Source organism: Pelophylax lessonae (assembly GCF_965119305.1).
Source record: "Pelophylax lessonae genome assembly, chromosome: 9".
Classification (NCBI taxonomy): Eukaryota; Metazoa; Chordata; class Amphibia; order Anura; family Ranidae; genus Pelophylax; species Pelophylax lessonae.
The window spans coordinates 107,556,447-107,576,027 of NC_138776.1; the positions used below are offsets into that span (position 1 = coordinate 107,556,447).

The 19,581-nt window shown below is 38.9% G+C and overlaps 2 protein-coding genes across 2 annotated transcripts; one reads left to right on the top strand and one right to left on the bottom strand.

Moving 5' to 3' along the window:
• Positions 1-379: 379 nt before the first annotated feature.
• LOC309564258 (uncharacterized protein) lies at positions 380-10,423 on the top strand (the record flags this gene model as incomplete). The annotated part of the gene is made up of 4 exons (XM_082268883.1): positions 380-452; positions 1,570-1,827; positions 4,970-5,106; positions 10,310-10,423. The coding sequence occupies 4 exons, from the start codon at positions 380-382 to the stop codon at positions 10,421-10,423; spliced, it is 582 nt and encodes a 193-aa protein (XP_082125009.1).
• A 496-nt stretch (positions 10,424-10,919) lies between these two features.
• LOC309563723 (uncharacterized protein) lies at positions 10,920-18,244 on the bottom strand (the record flags this gene model as incomplete). The annotated part of the gene is made up of 4 exons (XM_082268321.1): positions 10,920-10,937; positions 12,538-12,647; positions 14,014-14,208; positions 18,157-18,244. 4 exons carry the CDS (start codon positions 18,242-18,244, stop codon positions 10,920-10,922), a joined length of 411 nt encoding a protein of 136 aa, XP_082124447.1.
• Positions 18,245-19,581: the final 1,337 nt, after the last annotated feature.

Sequence of the window (19,581 nt, forward strand, 5' to 3'; positions counted from 1 at the left end):
CTGCAAAAAAGGACACAGAGGACACAAAGGATAAAAGTAGGTTTCAAAAAAACAGTGTGGTATTTCTTACAATACCTGAGATCAGCCACATCAAATAGCCTAACAATGATCTATACCAAAAATAGACAGTCTACAATGTATTCTCATTTTACTGTCATCAATATCAAATTTTCTGTTTCTAAATATATTGTGTTTTAAAAGTAAAATGAGTAACTAAATATGTATATTATAATAGATAATACCGGTATGTACTGCACCTTCTTTGTGTATAGCTTAGAAACCGTATATAAACTGTTGGGATCTCAATGTTAGTTGTTCTTCCACTGTAGAAGCTGCAGCATTGCACTGATATTGAACGCTCTTCAAGTTTGATTCTACAATGCTGAAGGTCCTCCTTTTCTCCATATTATTGGCTGCTGTGCTAGCTCATGAAAGTAGTAGCGAGTCCAAGGGTAAGAAATGTATATTTTGTGATTATTATTCAATGTCATTCATATTATTTCTCTATTGTTTGAGTTTATTGACCATAACTATAGGGCCTATCATGTTTTCTGTAGATGTTTTATTTTTCCTTCTTGAAAATTAAAAAAAAAATATCTAAACATCCTGCAGATTACAGGTAATGATATGATTATGTAATGTATTATTCAACTCTTGAATTGATATATTTTATGTACTTTGATCGGTAGGCAGTTCAAACAGAGCAGAGTGTCTTTTTGTTTGTTCTTTAGAGTATAGCAGAGAAAAACCTTATTGATCATGCAGTTACTTCTCACAATTTGTATTGCCTTTGCCAAGGGGCAAATGTCATAATCAATAACAAACAAGTAGCTGATACGTGAAAATTCATCTTACATCTCCTTAGGTAATTTTTTCCAACAACAAATACATTATGGAATGAAAGTTTTTAATATATGTTGTTTATAAACTACTTGGTATAAACTAGTTTTGCTTTATATATTTATTTAAATGTAATAAAAGTTAGTCTTGAACCGAACATTAAAAGAACAAATCACTAGAGGGCATTTCTAATGTTTTAAATCTATACTTTTAAAATGATTCTAATAGTGCAGCCTTACCTCTCAGTGAATATTTGATCTATTAAATGTTACTTGTATTTTTTTCCTTTTAGAATAAAAGCCTTAGTTTATGTTGGCCTGATCCTTCCATAGCACAGTGCTGATAACACACAAAAAAAATTGTCAAATAACCAAGCTGACTTCAGGTCAACATGAGCAGTACATACGGGGTGTCACTTATAATGGAGGCCTTACAGTCTGACACAGAGCTGAAATGTAGGACTTACAAGTGAATAACATGTAGGACTGCAATATTAAAACAGGCTAGGAGTGGAGACTCAGATTCAAATACCAAATTACCAAAATCAGCAAATTGCTCACTTTGTATAATTTTTATTTATGTTTTCTCAAACCTGCATTTCAAAATTATACAGCTGTAATTTGAATGGTTATTTTAAGTGTCAGAGACATCTTTCCTTTCCTTCAGCAATATAGAGCATCCTCCAGGTAACATTAAAGCAGCTAATCTATGAATATATTTTCCCTGCAGAGCATTTTTATGAAAAGCAGGCTCAATGCCCAAACGTTACCAGTAACTCCTCTGTCAATGCCTGTACAATGCATTGCTCAAATGGCACTAACTGCACGACTATGAACTGCTCATCAAATGGCACTAACTGCACCACTATGAAATGCTCATCAGATGCCAACTGCACGACTATGAACTGCTCATCAGATGCCAACTGCACTGGAATTCAGAAGTGTTGCCAGACAGACTGTGGAATGAAATGTGTTGATCCTGAGTACCGTAAGTAAAAATATCCACCCAAAATTCAATATGGGTTAGGTTCATTTGTAGATGAAGTCTATTGGGCTAAACTACCCACTAGCTTCTTATATATCCTGCAGAATTGTTGTAACATTATATTTTGTCAGAAGGATTGTGACATTACCCTCACCTAGGTGCTGTGGACAAATCCCGTCTGTCATCATTTTCCCCAGGGCTACATGTTCTCTTTACCTAGTTGGCGTTGGCGTAGGGTGTAGGACTGGGTTAGTGTAGGACTCCCTAGTTGACACTGGGAGTCCTACACTAACCCAATAAAACATCAAAGAACAGAGGGCATGTGTAATATGCCTTGTCCTTCTTCCCCTCCCTCCTTGCACTTGCTAGCAATTCCTGGCTGTCAAAATAATAGCCACAATTAGCTATGCAGCTGTAGATGTAAAAGCTGCTACTGCCAAAAAACAGATAACCACTTGGCGACCCCATAAACATACTTGTACGGAGGCAAAGTGGCTCTCCTGCGCTTGCTCACAAGTACGTGAATCGGCACTTCCGGGTAGGGGGCGAGTGCGTACCGCCGGCGTCACGGCTGTGCTGTGATTAGACATAGCACAAGCCACTCAGCAGATGCCAATTAATGGATGTCCACCGGCACCCGCTGATCGGCGAGGAGAGAGGCTGGACAAAGCTCTGCCTATGTAAACAAAGCAGAGCTCTGTCCTGACAGGGTTGAGGGGATAGATTTTCTTTCCTGCAAACTAGGGAAAGAAAATCCATCACTTCCCTTAGTAAAAGCGCCACACGAAGTACACAAAAACACTAGCTAGGCACACACCTAAAGCGGAGCTCTAGCCCCCCCACCAAAAAAATTAAAGTCAGCAGCTACAAATAGTGGCCATGAAGGGGGGTAAATCTTCCGGACGTCTGACACAGTGTTTGTAAACACTGTCTGGATGTGAGATAAGAAGATACAATGTAACACTGTTACTTTTGTATTAACTCTGTTTCAATCTTCTACAGATTTGGGAGATTAACAATTTATTAACCCATAGTTTACCCCAATCCATCCCAATTACCTCCTTCCCTTCTAAACTATTATTTTCCTGATTTTTTTAATAATGTATTTCTATTTTTCTAATCAATAGCGTTTAAGCAGTTTTTATTTTTATCTGTTGTGTTTTTTTGTTAATGTCACATTGAAAATGTGCAAAACAGACAAAAAAATACAAAACAAAACTTTATTTAATCTGCAGATACAGTGAGGGAAAAAAGTATTTGATCACCTCCTGATTTTGTACATTTGCCAGCTGGCAAAGAAATAATCAGTCTAAAGTTTTAATAATTGGTTTATTTACCAGTGAGAGACAGAATAACAACAAAAATATCCAGAAATATGCATTTCAAAAAAGTTATAAATTGATTTGCATTTTAATGAGTGAAATAAGTATTTGACCCCTTCGCAAAACGTGACTTAGTAGTTGGCCACCAGGTTTGCACACATCTCAGGAGGGATTTTGTCCTCTTTGGAGATCCTCTCCAAGTCATTAAGGTTTCAAGGCTGACATTTGGTAACCTTCAGCTCCCTCTACATATTTTCTATGGGATTAAGGTCTGGAGACTGGCTAGGTCATTCCAGGAACTTAATTTGCATTTTCTTGAATTACTCCTTTGTTGCCTTGACGTGTGTTTTGGGTCATTGTCATGCTGGAATATCCATCCACAACCCACTTTTAATGCCCTGGCTGAGGGAAGGAGGTTTTCACCTAAGATTTGATGGTACATAGCCCTGTCCATCATCCCTATGATGCAGTGAAGTTGTCCTGTCCCCTTAGCAGAAAAACAACCCCAAAGCATAATGTTTCCACCTTTACGTTTGAAGGTGGGGATGGTGTTCTTGAGGTCATAGGCAACATTCTTCCTTCTCCAAACACGGCTAGTCGAGTTACTACCAAAGCAGGGGCGTAACTACAGGGGTTGCAGCGGTTGCAATTGCAACTGGGCCTCATGCTCCAGGGGGCCTGTGCTGCTCCCCTGTACACCTGGATACGAGCAGTGGCGGGGGGCAGCATGTAGAGAAACCACTGTCCTCCTTTTTCCTCCTGTAGCTGGAGGAGGAAAATGGAGGAGATTGGTTCCTCTGTATGCTGCCCCCGCCACCACTTCTATCCAGTTCACTTGTGTTCTGCTGTTTCTGGGCCCCCTGCGTGCTCCCCTGCCCCCCCCCCCCCATGGTGCTCCCTCCCCTCTCCTGACGGCAGCTGCAGGGGATGTGTCACAATAGACAACCAGGAAGGGGTCGGTAAATATGTAATTTACCAGCTCCGTCCTTTTCTGAATGGACAGAGTCATAGTCAGTGACATTGTAAAAAGATAAAATAAAATGAAAAAAAATAATACAATTAAAATACCAAAAAAATAAAAACTACTGACACAAGTGGGTGAACTTCCAGGATCGCAAGGGTCACACTTGCAACCGGGCCCTGGCATTCCACCACCGTGGGGAGGCCCCAAGATGGCAGGAGTGGGGCCCACTGCAGAACTTGCAGGACCATAATAAAGGGCCTCGCAACGAGAGTAAAGTGCCCCAGGATCAGTGGGAAGAGCCCCAGGCTTGAAGGGAAGGGCCCCAGGCCAGGGGTCCGGGGGGCCCTTCATGGTTTCTTGCACCGGGGCCCTGAAGGTTCTAGTTACGCCTCTGTACCAAAGAGCTCGATTTTGGTCTTATCTGACCACAACACTTTCACCAAGTTCTCTTATGAATTATTCAGATGTTCATTAGCAAACTTCACACGGGCCTGTACATGTGCTTTCTTGAGCAGGGGGACCTTGCGGGCACTGCAGGATTTTCAGTCCTTCCAATTGTTTCCTATGTGTCCCATTCACACTGCAACACAGCCTAGGGCTGCACTGCAGCGTGCTGAGATAAAATTCAGACATGCTGCATTTTATCACAGCACACTGCCCCAAATCACACTGCAATATAGGGCAGCACAGTGCATTCTGCCTTCCGACATTGCAGTGCAGAATGAAGTGTACATTTTGTACACTTCAAATAAAGCTAGTACAAAAAAAAAAAAAGGAAGCAGAATTGCTATAGTCTATAGGGGGTGTACAGGTGTGATAGCTGGATCCGTACTATTTTTATTTTCTTTGTTTATGCCAGAAATAGTGTGTCATGACAATGACGACTGTCCAGGGAGCCTGACCTGCTGTGGGAAACTTTGCGTCGCAGTGTGTGCGAATTCCAAGCCTGCCATTCCAAAAAAGAAGAAACCCAAAGGGAGAAAAGGAAGAGATGCAGTAAGTCTGCTTCTATTCACACATATTTCTTGTGCTAGACATTTTTAATTGCTTCTCATTTCCCAGCTAATTTAATTATTTTGTTTTTTCTTTTCAGTAAAAAAAAAAAAAAAGAAAAAGAAAATCAATGACGGAATAAAGAGGATGAATTTAGTTTTTTCAGTTGATGAAGTAAATTCCTATTATAAAGTTCTTTTATCATAGATCACAATGTTTGTGTGCTGTGTTTTATTATATAGTCCCATAAAGTAGCTTTTTTTCTGTATATGTCACTTTCCCTTGGTATTTAGGACATGGACATGCTTCTTGTGATTACTGTAGATCTACAATAAATGTATCTCACTTAATATGAGGAAAGTGTGTTATTGAAGAATTATTTCATGTAAACAAAGTGTGCACACCTACCTGCAATCACGACACTTCAGCCAAGAACAGAAAACACAGATGCAGATTACATTTTAAAAATTAGATGTATTGATTAATATACTGGTAACTTTGGCCTGCTCACCTGTGTGGCTCAGGTGTTTGGAGCTGCACTCTAAAGGGCCATACACACTATAAGGCCCCTTTCACACAGGCGGACCGTTCAGATCCGCCTGTCCGTTTCCCCTCATGCATCTCTATGGGGGATCGGATGTGAAAGGACCCTTAGAGCTGTATGGTGTTTGGATATTATCTCTGCACACGGATTACTGTCTGCTGGTCTGCAGCCGCTAGTCTTTGCTGGCCTGGTGGAATATGTGGCTGCACGGTAGAATTCTGCAGGAAGAAAGACAGAGCCTGAAAGTCAGTTTTCACTGAGACTAAACAAATAATATAAGTACATATATTATTCCCAACTCCTCAGAGTCATAGAAATCCCCTTGCAAAGCAAGCAGCCTATATGCCTTTAGTAAATCACCCCCACTGTATATATAGAAATACTTTCCGTATATATTGTACCCCATTTGCAGCTGAATTGATTTTTCAGAAGGGTGAAGTTGCATATCACACTTGTTGGGTCAGAGTGACGACCACTATTATTGTCTACCCAATGTAATGGAAAAATACATGATGACAAATTATTTTACAACGTGTATCACTAAAACGTATTACCATTTATCAAAAATGTCATATCATTTGCAGTCTTCATATTTCAATATACTATACATCTTTCATTTCATTGGAGTAGGTCAAATTTAATATTTTCTGGAGTAGAGCTAACTGGAATGCTTACAAGTAAATAACAGTGTAGACATTTAAAGTGATACTTTGGGTCATTTTTTTTATAAATAACAAACATGTCATACTCGCTGTCCCGGCCCTGTGCAGTTGGTTTTGCACAGAGCAGCCCCAATTCTCCTCTTCTGGGATCTCCTGCCGACACTCCTGGCTCCTCCCCCCTACTGAGTGTTCCCATAGTCGCTTGCTATGGGGTCATTTATGCGTGCTCGCTCCTAAGCCCTGCATGTCTAAAGGATACACAGAGTGGGGCTTGGCCCTGCCCCCTGTTCCCTCCTAACTGACCATGATTGGCTCCCACTGCTGATTCTGAGCCAATGATGAGGGAAAGATCAAGGAGAGCAGCTGCTCTCGTGCACAACACTTGGATCGAGATCAGGCTCATTTAGGTACTGGGGGGGGGGGGGGGTGTAAAAATGATGTACAATTATTGCAGCTCTGTGATCATTAATAAATACTGTTTTTAAATGTATGCAGCATAAATACCTGAATTAGTTTTAAGAAAAATAAAATGTAGTTGAAGTTTTTGTAAACCCTTACATACTGTATACCCAGTGAGGTGACCGGCCTCAGGTGATACACAGAGAATAAACAAATCCTCCTACATAGGTTTTACCTATTTATCTGCAGCCTTCTCTTCTCTACAGCGATTCAAAGTGCTGAATTCATAAACCTTGCCTGAGACTTCAGGAAAAAGGAGGTGTAGAGCTGAAATGACACTCTGAAGAGTACACAGAGGGCTTTGTGAGAAAAAACTACTTAAAACAGAGGCAAGATGAATATTTCGCCTGGGGTTATGCTCTCCACATGGGCTAAATGAAGGCTTAAAGTGATTGTAAAGCCTTTTGTTTTTTGTTAAAAACAACAAACATGTTCTACTTACCTGCTCTGTGCAGTTGGTTTTGCACAGAGCAGCCCAGATCCTCCTCTTCTCGGGTCCCTCGCTGGCGCTCCTGGCCTTCCCTCCTGTTAAGTACCCCCACAGCAAGCAGCTTGCTATGGAGACACCCGAGCCAAGCCGCAGCTCCCTGTATCCATTCAGACAGGGAGCCTTGGCCTGGCCCCTCCCCCTCTCTCCTCATTGGCTCACTAAATTTGATCGACACCAAACACACCTCCAAGACAACCAATGGCTTGCTTAAAAAAAGCTTAGGGTAAAGGTGATGGACTGGCCAAGCATCTCTCCAGACCTAAACCCTATTGAGCATCTGTGGGGCATCCTCAAATGGAAGGTGGAGGAGCTCAATGTCTCTAACATTCACCAGCTCTGTGAATTTGTCATGAAGGAGTGGAAGAGAACTCCAGTGGCAACCTGTGAAGCCCTGGTGAACTCCATGCCCAGGCGGGATAAGGCAATGCTGGAAAATAATGGTGGCAACACAAAATATTGACACTTTGGGCCCAATTTGGACATTGTCACTTAGGGGTGTACTCACTTATGTTGTCAGCGGTTTAGACATTACTTTACATTGTAGCAAAGTGTAATTTCTTCAGTGTTGTCACATGAAAAGATATAATAAAATATTTACAAAAATGTGAGGAGTGGACTCACTTATGTGAGATACTGTGTATATATACTGTATATATATATATATATATATATATATATATATATATATATATTATACACACACAAAGAAACGCATATATACAGAAACACACACATACACATACATACAGAAACACACATAAACATATATACAGTGCCTTGCAAAAGTATTCGGCCCCCTTGGACTTTGCGACCTTTTGCCACATTTCAGGCTTCAAACATAAAAATATAAAACTGTAATTTTTTGTGAAGAATCAACAACAACGACAGAAAATTAACTGAGCTGTGCTCTCATGCCTAGTGTGGTCAGTTTTTAAATGGAAAGCAGGTTTACTGGCAGGAACACCAGGTATTTCACACAAATGAAGCAATACAAAGAGAACAGAATACTTTTTCATACAAGTACATGGTACAACAGGCACGTATCGGAAATATGAAATGTTGGGTTAACATATTCTTTAAGGCCTACCTCAAACCTGCTATTTGAAAGATTTGTGTATTTGTACTTACAGTTTTCTATTAGTTACCTTAAAAGCCCCGGAGATGTCTTGTGGAGTCTGCCTGTGAAGACTACCTAAAGCAGCTTCCTATAATGGTGTGGCAATGATGCTGCACTGGTTCTGAATTCAGAGAGGAGTTGCCACTCTCATGTAGGTTGTAACTGCTTGCTCTACAGTTGGATGAATACATGTTGCAGGGGGCATGGCTATCAGCTATGTCACTACTGATTCACAAGCCTGTAGCTTATCAGTCAGCTAATGGCTACACCGTGTTCTGTCCACTGCTACCTCTGTTGATGAGATCCTCCCTCTGTAGGCTGCAGTCCCTGAGAGGGGGAGCAAGCGATAATCAAATGAAGGAGGATTTGCCTCAGACAGGGGAGGTAAAGGAAATTTAGTTTTTTTATACTGATGCTTGTGCACTACAGAGTAACTGGATTTGGTATTTGTTTAAACTTTAATACAAGGGCCTTTGGGTGTTGTGTAAATTTGTGACAGATAATAATGAAAAATATGTTTCACTCTGAACTTCCCAGATACAGTTAGTGTCGGTTCACACTATGGCGATCCGACTTTGACTTGAGTCGCTCCTATTAGAACGGGTCCCGTAGCACAGAATGGGCCGCGAGTTGTCAGGCTGACCAGTCGCCTGACAAATCGCGGTAGTGTGAACCGGGACATAGCCATCACTGGTTGATTGTATACCACAATTACACATTTTAATACAATCACAAATAATTACAGCCACTTTATTATTTATTTATTTATGTAAGGATTTGTGTTATAATTACAGGTGCAGCTCAAAAAATTTGAATATCATCAAAAAGTTAATTTATTTCAGTAATTCAATTCAAAAAGTGAAACTCATATATTTTATATAAATGTATTACACACAGTGTGATATATTTCAAGCATTTCATTTTCTAATTTTGATGATTATGGCTTACAGCTAGTGAAAACCCAAAATTTAGTAGCTCAGAAAATTAGAATATTACATAAGACCAATAAAAAAAATGTTGGCTTACTGAAACATACTGTATGTCCATGTACAGAATAGTATGCAATACTTGGTCGGGGCTCCTTTGGCATGAATTACTGCATCAATGTGGCGTGGCATGGAGGTGATCAGCCTGTGGCACTGCTTGGATGATATGGAAGCCCAGGTTGCTTTGATGGTGGCCTTCAGCTCATCTGCATGGTTGGGTCTTGTGTCTCTCATCTTCTTCTTGAAATACCCCACAATGTTCTATGGGGTTTAGGTCAGGCGAGTTTGCTGGCCAACCAAGCACAGCGAGACTATGAAAACGAAACCAGGATTCGGTACTTTTGGCAGAGTAGGTAGGTGCTAAGTCCTACTGGAAAATGAAATCAGCATCTCCATAAAGCTGGTCAGCAGAGGGAAGCATGAAGTGCTCTAAAATGTCCTGATGCGCTGACATTGGACTTGATTAAACACTGTGGACCAACACCAGTAGATGACATGGCTCCCCAAATTATCACTGACTGTGGAAACTTCACACTGGACCTCATGCAACTTGGATTCTGTGCCTCTCCACTCTCCCTTCAGACTCTGGGACCTTGATTTACAAAAATACTCTGTGTGTAACACATCTATGTTAAATCTATGTTAAATATACGAGTTTCACTTTTTGAATTGAATTACTAAAATAAAAAAAACTTTTTGATGATATTCTAATTTTATGAGGTGTGCCTATAAAAGAAGTCACAAGCCATAAAGCTTGTTACCCGGAAGATATGAGATTTAATTTATCTCAGACAATATTTGGGTTAAAAATGAGAGTTCTTTGACTATGAATGAAAGCTTCAAAACAGCAATTATTTTAAATTGAAAGTGTTACTGACTGAGCTAGTGCAGTGACCCCAGTTTCCGTTAGATTGGTACTGCATACATGTTGCCTCTTAACATCATCAGATGGTTCCCCATGTACCAGAGCAATTTGGGTTTGCTGAAGCTATGATGTATTCTCAGTACCAAGATTGTGAAAGCAAAGGTACAATGGCAAAGGCCACTGCTACATTGGCTTAATACAAAGCAAATAACATTATTAGGGGACTTGAGGTCTAGAAAATATAGTAGGGCTAGATGGTGCCACCTTTTGAACATGGAGTTCAACCCTGATTTTTCTAAAACTGGGAATAAGTTTTAAAATAGTGATTGATTGCTGTGATGGCCCAATAGTTTACTAGGCAAGCCAAAATATAAAGTTCAGTGACCCATATTGATCACATCAACATTTCTATCTGGCTTGAAGGGGTCCTGTTTTTGGCATGTAAGCATTGGTCTGAACACCACCTTACTCAATGTAGCCACCTAATGGATGTATCTTGGGTGACAGTTTTGTGTGTAAAAACATTGATAAATAGAGCCACTAATGAGCTTTCTTGCTCAATGTGGTCGAAGGATGGTTAGGTCAATGGTAGGATGTAAAATTAATGACAACAATAAAATGTTTTTGATATGTATTTATTCTACTATCTAATGTTCATCATATTGAGCAACAAGAACCCAAAGTACGTTTTGATCATTGCTTCTTCTTTTGCTAGAATTAAAAAGAGAAAATAAAGACAGCTAGTTTACTAGACAATAATTTAAAAAAAGTAGTTGTAGATTTTTTTTATATTTATATTAAACATAAACCTGTTGTGTATTTTTGGGCTTACATAGAAAACAGTTAAACAGTTCGGAGGACTTTTCAGTCTTCTAAAGTTCATCCTTCCCCTTTTCATCTATATTCTGTTGTTGGAATTCCCCCCCCCCTTTTTTTTTTTCTTATATATAAAACTGAAAAACAGAATTGCTTTTGGGTTGTTATTGGCTTCCTTGTCCCCCATCTATATACTCTATATTGTCAAAAGTATTGGGACGCCTGCCTTTACACACACATGAACTTTAAAGGCAACCTAGTCTTAGTCCGTAGAGTTCTAAAGAGAATATGTAGTTGGCCCACCCTTTGCAGCTATAACAGCTTCAACTTTTCTGGGGAGGCTGTCCACTAGTCATGTTGGAACAGGAAGGGTTCATCCCCAAACTGTTCCCACAAAGTTGGGAGCATGAAATTGTTCAAAATGTCTTGGTATGCTGATGCCTTAAGAGTTCCCTTCACTGGAACTAAGGGGCCAAGCCCAATCCTTGAAAAACAACTCTACACCATAATTCCCCCTCCAACAAATGATTTGTATCAGTGCACAAAGCAATGTCCATAAAGACATGGATAAGCAAGTTTGGGGTGGAGGAGCTTGACTGGCCTGCACAGAGTCCTGACTTCAACCCGATAGAACACCTTTGGGATGAATAAGAGCAAAGACTACATGCAAGGCCTTCGCATCCAACATCAGTGCCGGACCTTACAAATGTGCATCTGGAAGAATGGTCAAACATCCCCATAGACACACTCCTAAACTTTGTGGACAGTCTTCCCAGAAGAGTTGAAGCTGTTAGAGCCGCAAAGGATAGGCCAACTCAATATTGAACCCTACGGACTAAGACTGGGATGCCATTAAAGTTCATGTGCATGTAAAGGAAGGTGTCCCAATACTTTTGACAATGTATCTGAGAAGCTATAATATTTTTAGTTCAAATTAATTTTTTTAAGTTTAAAAAATAATGTTCACTATTTTTTTACTATTTTGTTTTAGAAATAAACAATGAATACATGATGTAGGAATCCCAGAGCGTGGGTTATTTAGAGAGATGACACAACCTTCTATCTGTCATGAGGCTTTTTCTCTGAATAGAATAGCAAACAGAACCATACAAGTAGGGATCAGTATCTCCTCTGATTCATTCACTTGAGTGTGCTAATTCCAGCTTTAGATATTGATCGCTGTAGACAGGCTTTGTTTGTAACAAAGTTGAAAAAGAATACATGTAGAAAAGGAACTAGAGCTATTGTAAACTCTTAATGTTACGATCTAATATTTCATATATTCATAACTAAATTAAATAAATAAAAATAAGAAAATATTTATGTATGTAGTTATTTTTATAATAAATAAAAATCAGTGCACATAATATGCAAGTATTCAAGTTACAACTTACAGGTAGAAAATGAGAAAAAGTCACCAATGAGAGTACTTACTGTAAATGTTTAACATAATATATTTACCGGTACTTTATTATGATTATTCAAATAGGCTTACGTTTTGTGTAGGATCCTTGTTCTTTGGCTGATAGACGCAGTCACTGTCACATACACCTTCACAGCACTTCAGTGACCAAGGACAGTCAAAATTATCTTGGCATGGATTTCCTATTGATTAAAAAAAAAAAAAAAAAACAATAAAAATATACAATTTGGTGGTATCCCAAAATAATTAGCAAAGAATAATGAGCCAATATATGATTCCACACTCTTTACAGTATGTGGTAAAGTAAACTATTTTTTTCCTTTTACAGAATCTAAAATGTTATTTTGAACTTTAGATGCCAAGGCTTCACAATGGCTGATATTTACAGCTGAAAATGTGCTCTGATAATTTTCCCAGCCTTAGTATAGTTTTCAAATACTGCAACTAGTGAATGTAAAATATGATGTACTTTTAGGGGTCTATTTATAATTTTTTTCACCCAAGATTTACACTTTTTTCATTTGATTCAATTGAAAAAATATGGGAATCCTAGGTGAATAAACCTTGTGTGAAAAAATGATAAATATGCCTCATAAAGTATATCTATACCACACCTTTTTTGTTATGGATAAAGTGAGGAAGGATCAGAAACTCTGTTTTTCTGCAGTCGGAAGCTCAATTAGAGAGATTTCCTCACTTCCTGTCTGGTAAAAAGTTTGTCCCCAGGACGGGTAGTGTGGGGAAATATTTCTGACAGCAACATAGACAGAAGTAAAAATGTTCTTTTCAAGTTAAGTATGGAAATGCTAGAACCTCTGTTTTTTTATTGATGTCTATTTCCCTGTTTCCAATGTTCCCTTACTTCCTGGCTAAAAAAAAAGGTTTTGCCCAGAACAGAAAGTAATGGGAAAACTCTCTAACAGAGCCCCAGATAGCAGTAAACCTTAAAGAAGTTTTTCGCCTGTACACGATTCTAATACAAACCTAAAAAAAAAAAGTTGGGACACCACCACAAACAGCACCATGTTAAATAAATAGCAACGGCTTTCTGGCAGACTTCATTGACCATGCCCTTAAAAAAAGGGTAAATGACAAGACCAAAATTCTGAAGCATTGGGGCACTTTTTACACTTAAAATGTTGTCAATATAACAATACTGGAAGAGTAATTTACTGCAGAGACACCAGGAGGAGTCTTAAGCTGCCTACAGACATTATATGAGCACTCAGGCTCAGTGATGCTCATGTTGTCCCCACTGTGACAATAATAAAAAAAGGCAAAAAAATAAAATCTATGTAATAAAATAAAACAAAAAGTACATTCATAATAAGTATAGATTTCAGCTTCAGCTACAGAGTTCTGTTAACAGCAGGTCTTTTTGAGTCAAAAAAGCAAAGAAAGCTTCTCCTGTTGGCTTGATATATAGAAAAATACAATACTAATATGCAAAATAACTGCAATGTAATTGTGTCAATGAAACAGATTTATCTTGTATGCATCCTGTTAATACAAATAAAGATTTGGCATGCATCAAACACATTAACTCACTAAAGACTGGTGGGACACAGGCAGTTCCGCAAATGGTTCTACAGCACTTGAAGCTTCCTTCACACTCGGAGTCAGAATCACATGTGCTCGTTGTACAGTTGTCCTTATCAACACAAGTCTCACTGCACTGAGTGTGGTCTTCACTGCCTTCAGGAATGTTTGGACAGTCACCTGGTTTTCTTAACCCTCCAGCCCCTAAAGAGAAACATTGCATTTAGGCTGGTTTAAGTGTATTAGGAGAATCCAGAATCTAGAATTATTTTCATATGGAGAGTCTATCCAGAAAAAAAAATCATTAAAGTGAGCCTGTGCCCAGAAGATACACACTAAACTATTTACATATTCTAAACAAGCAGTAAAAGCACTTTAAAACATTCCCTCATTTATATCTACAGTCTCTCTATGAAGAAACTAATCAAAAACAAATAATATTACACTATGCCCAAAAATCTACATGTCTAAAGCTGTTACCTTTAAACTTTTTAATGACAAGTTGAAAGATAATAAGGAAATACTTGTAACTATATAAATCTATAACCTAATAATATATATCCCTATCAGTGCCTCTATATACAAAACAAAAACATAAAATAAAGAAAAAGTAGAGAGGAGGACTCCAGTGATCTTGGTCCTCAGCATCTTCTGTGACTTCCATGAAGTTCCAATAACTCCAGCATTTCTGGCCCTTATAATCCTCTGTGAACCTTATGGTCCCCAGCATCCTCAGTGGTTCCTGTGTACCTCCAGTGACTCCAGTGTTCTTGGACCCAGAATACTTTATGACCCCTGTAGACCTTCATAACTATTAAACTCACAATGACCCCTGCTGTGTCTACAGTGGCCCTTTCTCCCCTGGACTTCCAGAGACTCTTGCGCATTCCAGTGACTCTAGTGTAACCTGTGACCTCTGAGCACCTCTAAGAACACATGGATCCTGTTCTTTCTGTGGCTATGTTCCCATCTCACCACCCAGTGATCCCCGAGTATTTATGTCAGCTAGTGCCTGCATGGGTGTGTCCAAGCATCACAAACTGCATGCTTTCCTGCAGCATTGTTCATAATCCCTGGCAGGGTGCTTGGGTGCTCAGGTGATCAGGCAAATACCAGACAGTTCCCCGGATGCTGCACCTTAGCCTGTCTTAGAGCTCATACCACTGATAAATGTACAGACACCCAGACTTGCCAGCACCATGTATCTCCAAAGCATCCAATGTCACTACATAAAAAAAGCATAAGTGCAGCACTGAGTAAACTAAAGATTTACCAATGATGTAATCGTGCAAACCCAACAAATAGATATGCATGTAAATAAGATAGTAAACATAAACACAAATACATTAAAAAGTGCAATACAGTACAATATGAAGATGTATGCACACACTGTGAACTCAAGAAGTGCAATGAAATACAATGTGAAATACAAATATATATGGTGCACACCCTGTGAATTCAAACCAGTGTGACCTCCAAAGTGCAAAAAAACTAGTGTTCAAAAACAAATCAAATAGGTCTTATCAGTGCAAGCAAAGTCCAAACAGAACCTTAAATAAGTAAGCCGATGTCCATTAAAGCTTTACAATATACTCTTGTGCATCCAGATTTCACATGTGATATTTCCTTCACCTGGTGTCACCCAGAATGCTCACCTTAGGTACAGACCCCTTAAGTTGTAGGAGGTTTATAAATGTTAATGAATAAATATAATGTTCCAACTTGATCAGCATCAGCTTGAAAATTACAAAGTATTAAACTTCATACAGCCCCACATGTTACAATAGTTCAGAACCAAAACTGAAAAACATCAGTAGTGCTCACTGTGTAATTTTATAAAAATTCATTACAAAGCCAATAAAACACTCACATGCATATAGGCAATGAATGAAGCTTCAGTGTAATAAATCCTTCATGGAGGTAAACATAGCCCACAACAGGATTGATCCAGCACTCTGCAGAGATCAGCAGCAGCTTCTACTTTCCAGCATGATTGAAGTCACTACATGTCTCCTTAAAATAAAGTTTCACTCTGTATATCCTAAATATTTTGCATGTCTATGTGTTCCCACAGCCTCCTTCATCCCCAGAGACCCTACAGCTTCCAGTGTCACTGTCACATCTGGGTAACTAGTATAACCCTGTGTCTCTATTTACCCTTAGGCCTCCATCACCTGGGTCTCCACACAGCTTGGTGCTCTATCTTCTCCTGAAATGTACCACTCCCAGAGTCCCAGTGAATATGGACCCTAGTCCTTGGTGCCAACAGAGTTAGGGATCGCTTGTTTTAAAGATATTTTACTGCATGTTATAGATATTTAAATAGTTAATTTCTATAGTCTGAGCACAGGTGAACTTTTACATTATATCACTATTGCTCATTTAATCATTATTACTTATTTAAAGGAGTAACATATAGAAAAATGCATTTAAGAGGATGCTGTTCCAGTATTATGAGCTTCTGCCATGGTCAGAAATTCCTTAAATGGATTAAAGCATTTTTATTCTCTGGCCATCCTGAGTATACACATATAGGCTTGATTAATAAGGTGCTGCAAATAGCAATGTGAATTTGCAAAGCACAATAACTTCTAATGATTATTCAGATTTTGAATTTTACCTTGGCAAGGCAACTCAAAATATTCATTACAATTTGAAGATTACTTCACTTTGCACATCATCATTGCCTTCTGTGGTGCCCTGTTGAATAAGCCAGTAAACTGACTAAAGCTACACAAATTACATATTTATACTTAGGAGTTACTGTAATTGTATGCTAAACACCAATTACAACTAACAATTTTAGCATCTGGATAGTACCTTCCTAAAAGCATTCTTAAGTGCAAGAAGCCTTATACTTACAGTAGGTGTCAGTAAAAAGATCTGGCCAATGTAGACATCTTCTCCTAGCTACAACCCAGTGCACAGATCCCTAGCCTACATTTCCAGATAATGTCATATAATTACTATCAGAGCTCATGCTTCAGGGAAACTACCCTAAGAACGCTTTACTTTAAGGATGTATTTTTCATCACCTTGGTGTAAAGAGCTCCTGTCGGAGTGTAAAAGAACCTCCTTCTACCCCTGTGTAAGATGACTTGTTTGTCTCTTCTCAGGGGCAGGTTCTGTTTAGTGTATGGAGTGGCTCTGTCAGTCCCTAAATGAGTTGACACCTTTAAGAAGAACTTCAGGACTGAGGCAGACACATTAGGTCTGTGGGTCAATGGACATCTATGAGGCTGATAATTAACTCTGGTTAGCTTTAGGGAGGGAATGGAGAACAGGGAGTGAAAGTGATTCAGCACAGCAACCTAAAGTATGAAGATGTCTATATAAGGGCCATCGAAGAAAGTGTAAAGCACATCATGAAATTAACTGTTCCTTGGACCAAGAGTCTTTCATGCCTCCCTCATTCCTAGGATTCTACTTTCAAATTTCAGAATGCCCTCCAGCATGCAGAATAAGTCCCTGCTCCTCCACAGTGCATTGCTCAGTGTGCAGGTTGACCTCCTCATCACTTTAGTGTAAAGGACATCTCCTATTGCCTAGAATGATCCACTCAGTGTACGTGACCAATTAAATAATTGGTCCCCTCAGTGTACAGAAGAATCCCCTTCCTTTCTCACTGTGCAGGACCACCTGAGATAAATTCCAGAGCTGAGGACCTATTAGAAATACCATTCAGGAAGATTCCGGTAAGGCTTTAATAAATTACAGCATTGAAAAATAGGCTGCAACTGGCCTCAGAGCAAACATAAAAAACAATGCCGACATCATATTTTTACATACATAGAAACATTAATACATTCGGGATAAGTAATGGATGTACTTTACATTTTTTGTCTATAATATGGAACGTATTTCTCTACTATTATGATAGATAAAAAAAACATCAACTCAGCTCACTAGAATACACTGCAAACCTATTCTATTTTCAGTGAAGGTCATTCCCTGGGGTACTAGTCCCTCCCAATTATATCCTATTGGTGTTTATAACCTCTTTATTTCAGCACTTCAAATGTTCTTTTCTCAGAAAAAGGTATTTCTGTAATTTCACTATTTCATTTTTACTGTTTGTATTCTGTTACTGCTCTTGTTGTAGGTACTGGTTGAGTGATCCCATGTATGTAAAACTGCATTAAATGTACTTACCTATTTGAGAATCACGCAGATCTTGTGAGAGAGCGACCGCAAAAGCTCCACACATTACCAGCAAGAGAACTTTCAGGAATCGACCCATAACAAAAATGTGTGTTGACAAATGACGTGAGGAACAAATGGTTCAGGTCTTCTAGTTATTCTGTTTAAATGGGTGTCCCAGTTTCCCTAGGATATTGGGTATATATATACATTTGTGAAAAGGGTGTATCTATGTTATCCCATAACATGAATGTGTAACTGGATGAGCGTTTTTTTATTGACATGCTCAAGCTAAAGGATCCCAAATAATAGCTCTCCTTCCTGTTCTTTGCTACTGAGGGTCGCTATTAGAAAGCCTAACAAAGAAATACATCATACTTTACTGAGTAGATACTTAATATTAAAGCATCCTCACCACAAAAGAACAAGATCAAGTTACATGCTTTAGGATGTGTTCAAATATTCTATCACACAGGTCAAAGGGATAAGGGCGTACGATGGAAATGTTACTGCATAAAACAGCAACAGAATTCTAGGCAAGACATAGTGATATTTAGTTTCAGCACAGACAGGTAATATGTTCTCAGGTAAACTTGGAATTTTAGTCCAATAAGAATGTAATATGATTTTTTTTTACTGCTTTACTTCCTTTGCGTTTTCTGTTTAAAATTAATTTTCTTTATATTGTAATTGATTTATTATTTATCTATTATAATTCCATTCCCCCAGAGTTTGGCAAATCGACTCCAGAATTTTTAGTTATATTGCACTTAAATCAGTGGGCTCCATTCACAAAGTGGTATGGTTCCCCTTAAAAAAAGCGATAAAATATCACTCAGCATTTTTGTTATTCACAAAGAAAAACACTACTAACATAGCACAAGTTATTTTATGAAGTCCCCAGCAATGCATGATCCAATTTGCTACAGCAGGGGAAAAAAATGTATTCCTGATCCCCGAGAGGCAATCTGCTATTCCCTGGATCAACTTTACCTATAAATATTAGTACCCACTAATATTAAGTCCACCCAGGAAGGAATCCAGGCCTTTTTTAAAGCAATCTAGTGAGCTAGCCAGAACCACCTCTGGAGGGAGTCTATTCCACATTTTCACAGCTCTTACGGTGAAGAAAACTTTCTGTATTTGGAGATTAAATCTGTTTTCCTCTAGATGTAAAGAGTGCCCCCTTGTCCTCTGTGTTGACCTTAAAGTGAACAATTCAACACCAAGTTCACTTTGGACCCCTTATGTATTTATACATATTGATCATATCCCCCCTTAATCTCCTCTTCTCAAGAGAGAATAAATTCAGTTCCTCTAATCTTTTCTCATAGCTGAGGTCCTCCATGCCTCTTATCAGTTTGGTTACCCTTCTCTGCACTTTCTCCAGTTCCCCGATAGCCCCGAAAGTCTCACACATGTGATATCACCATGCTC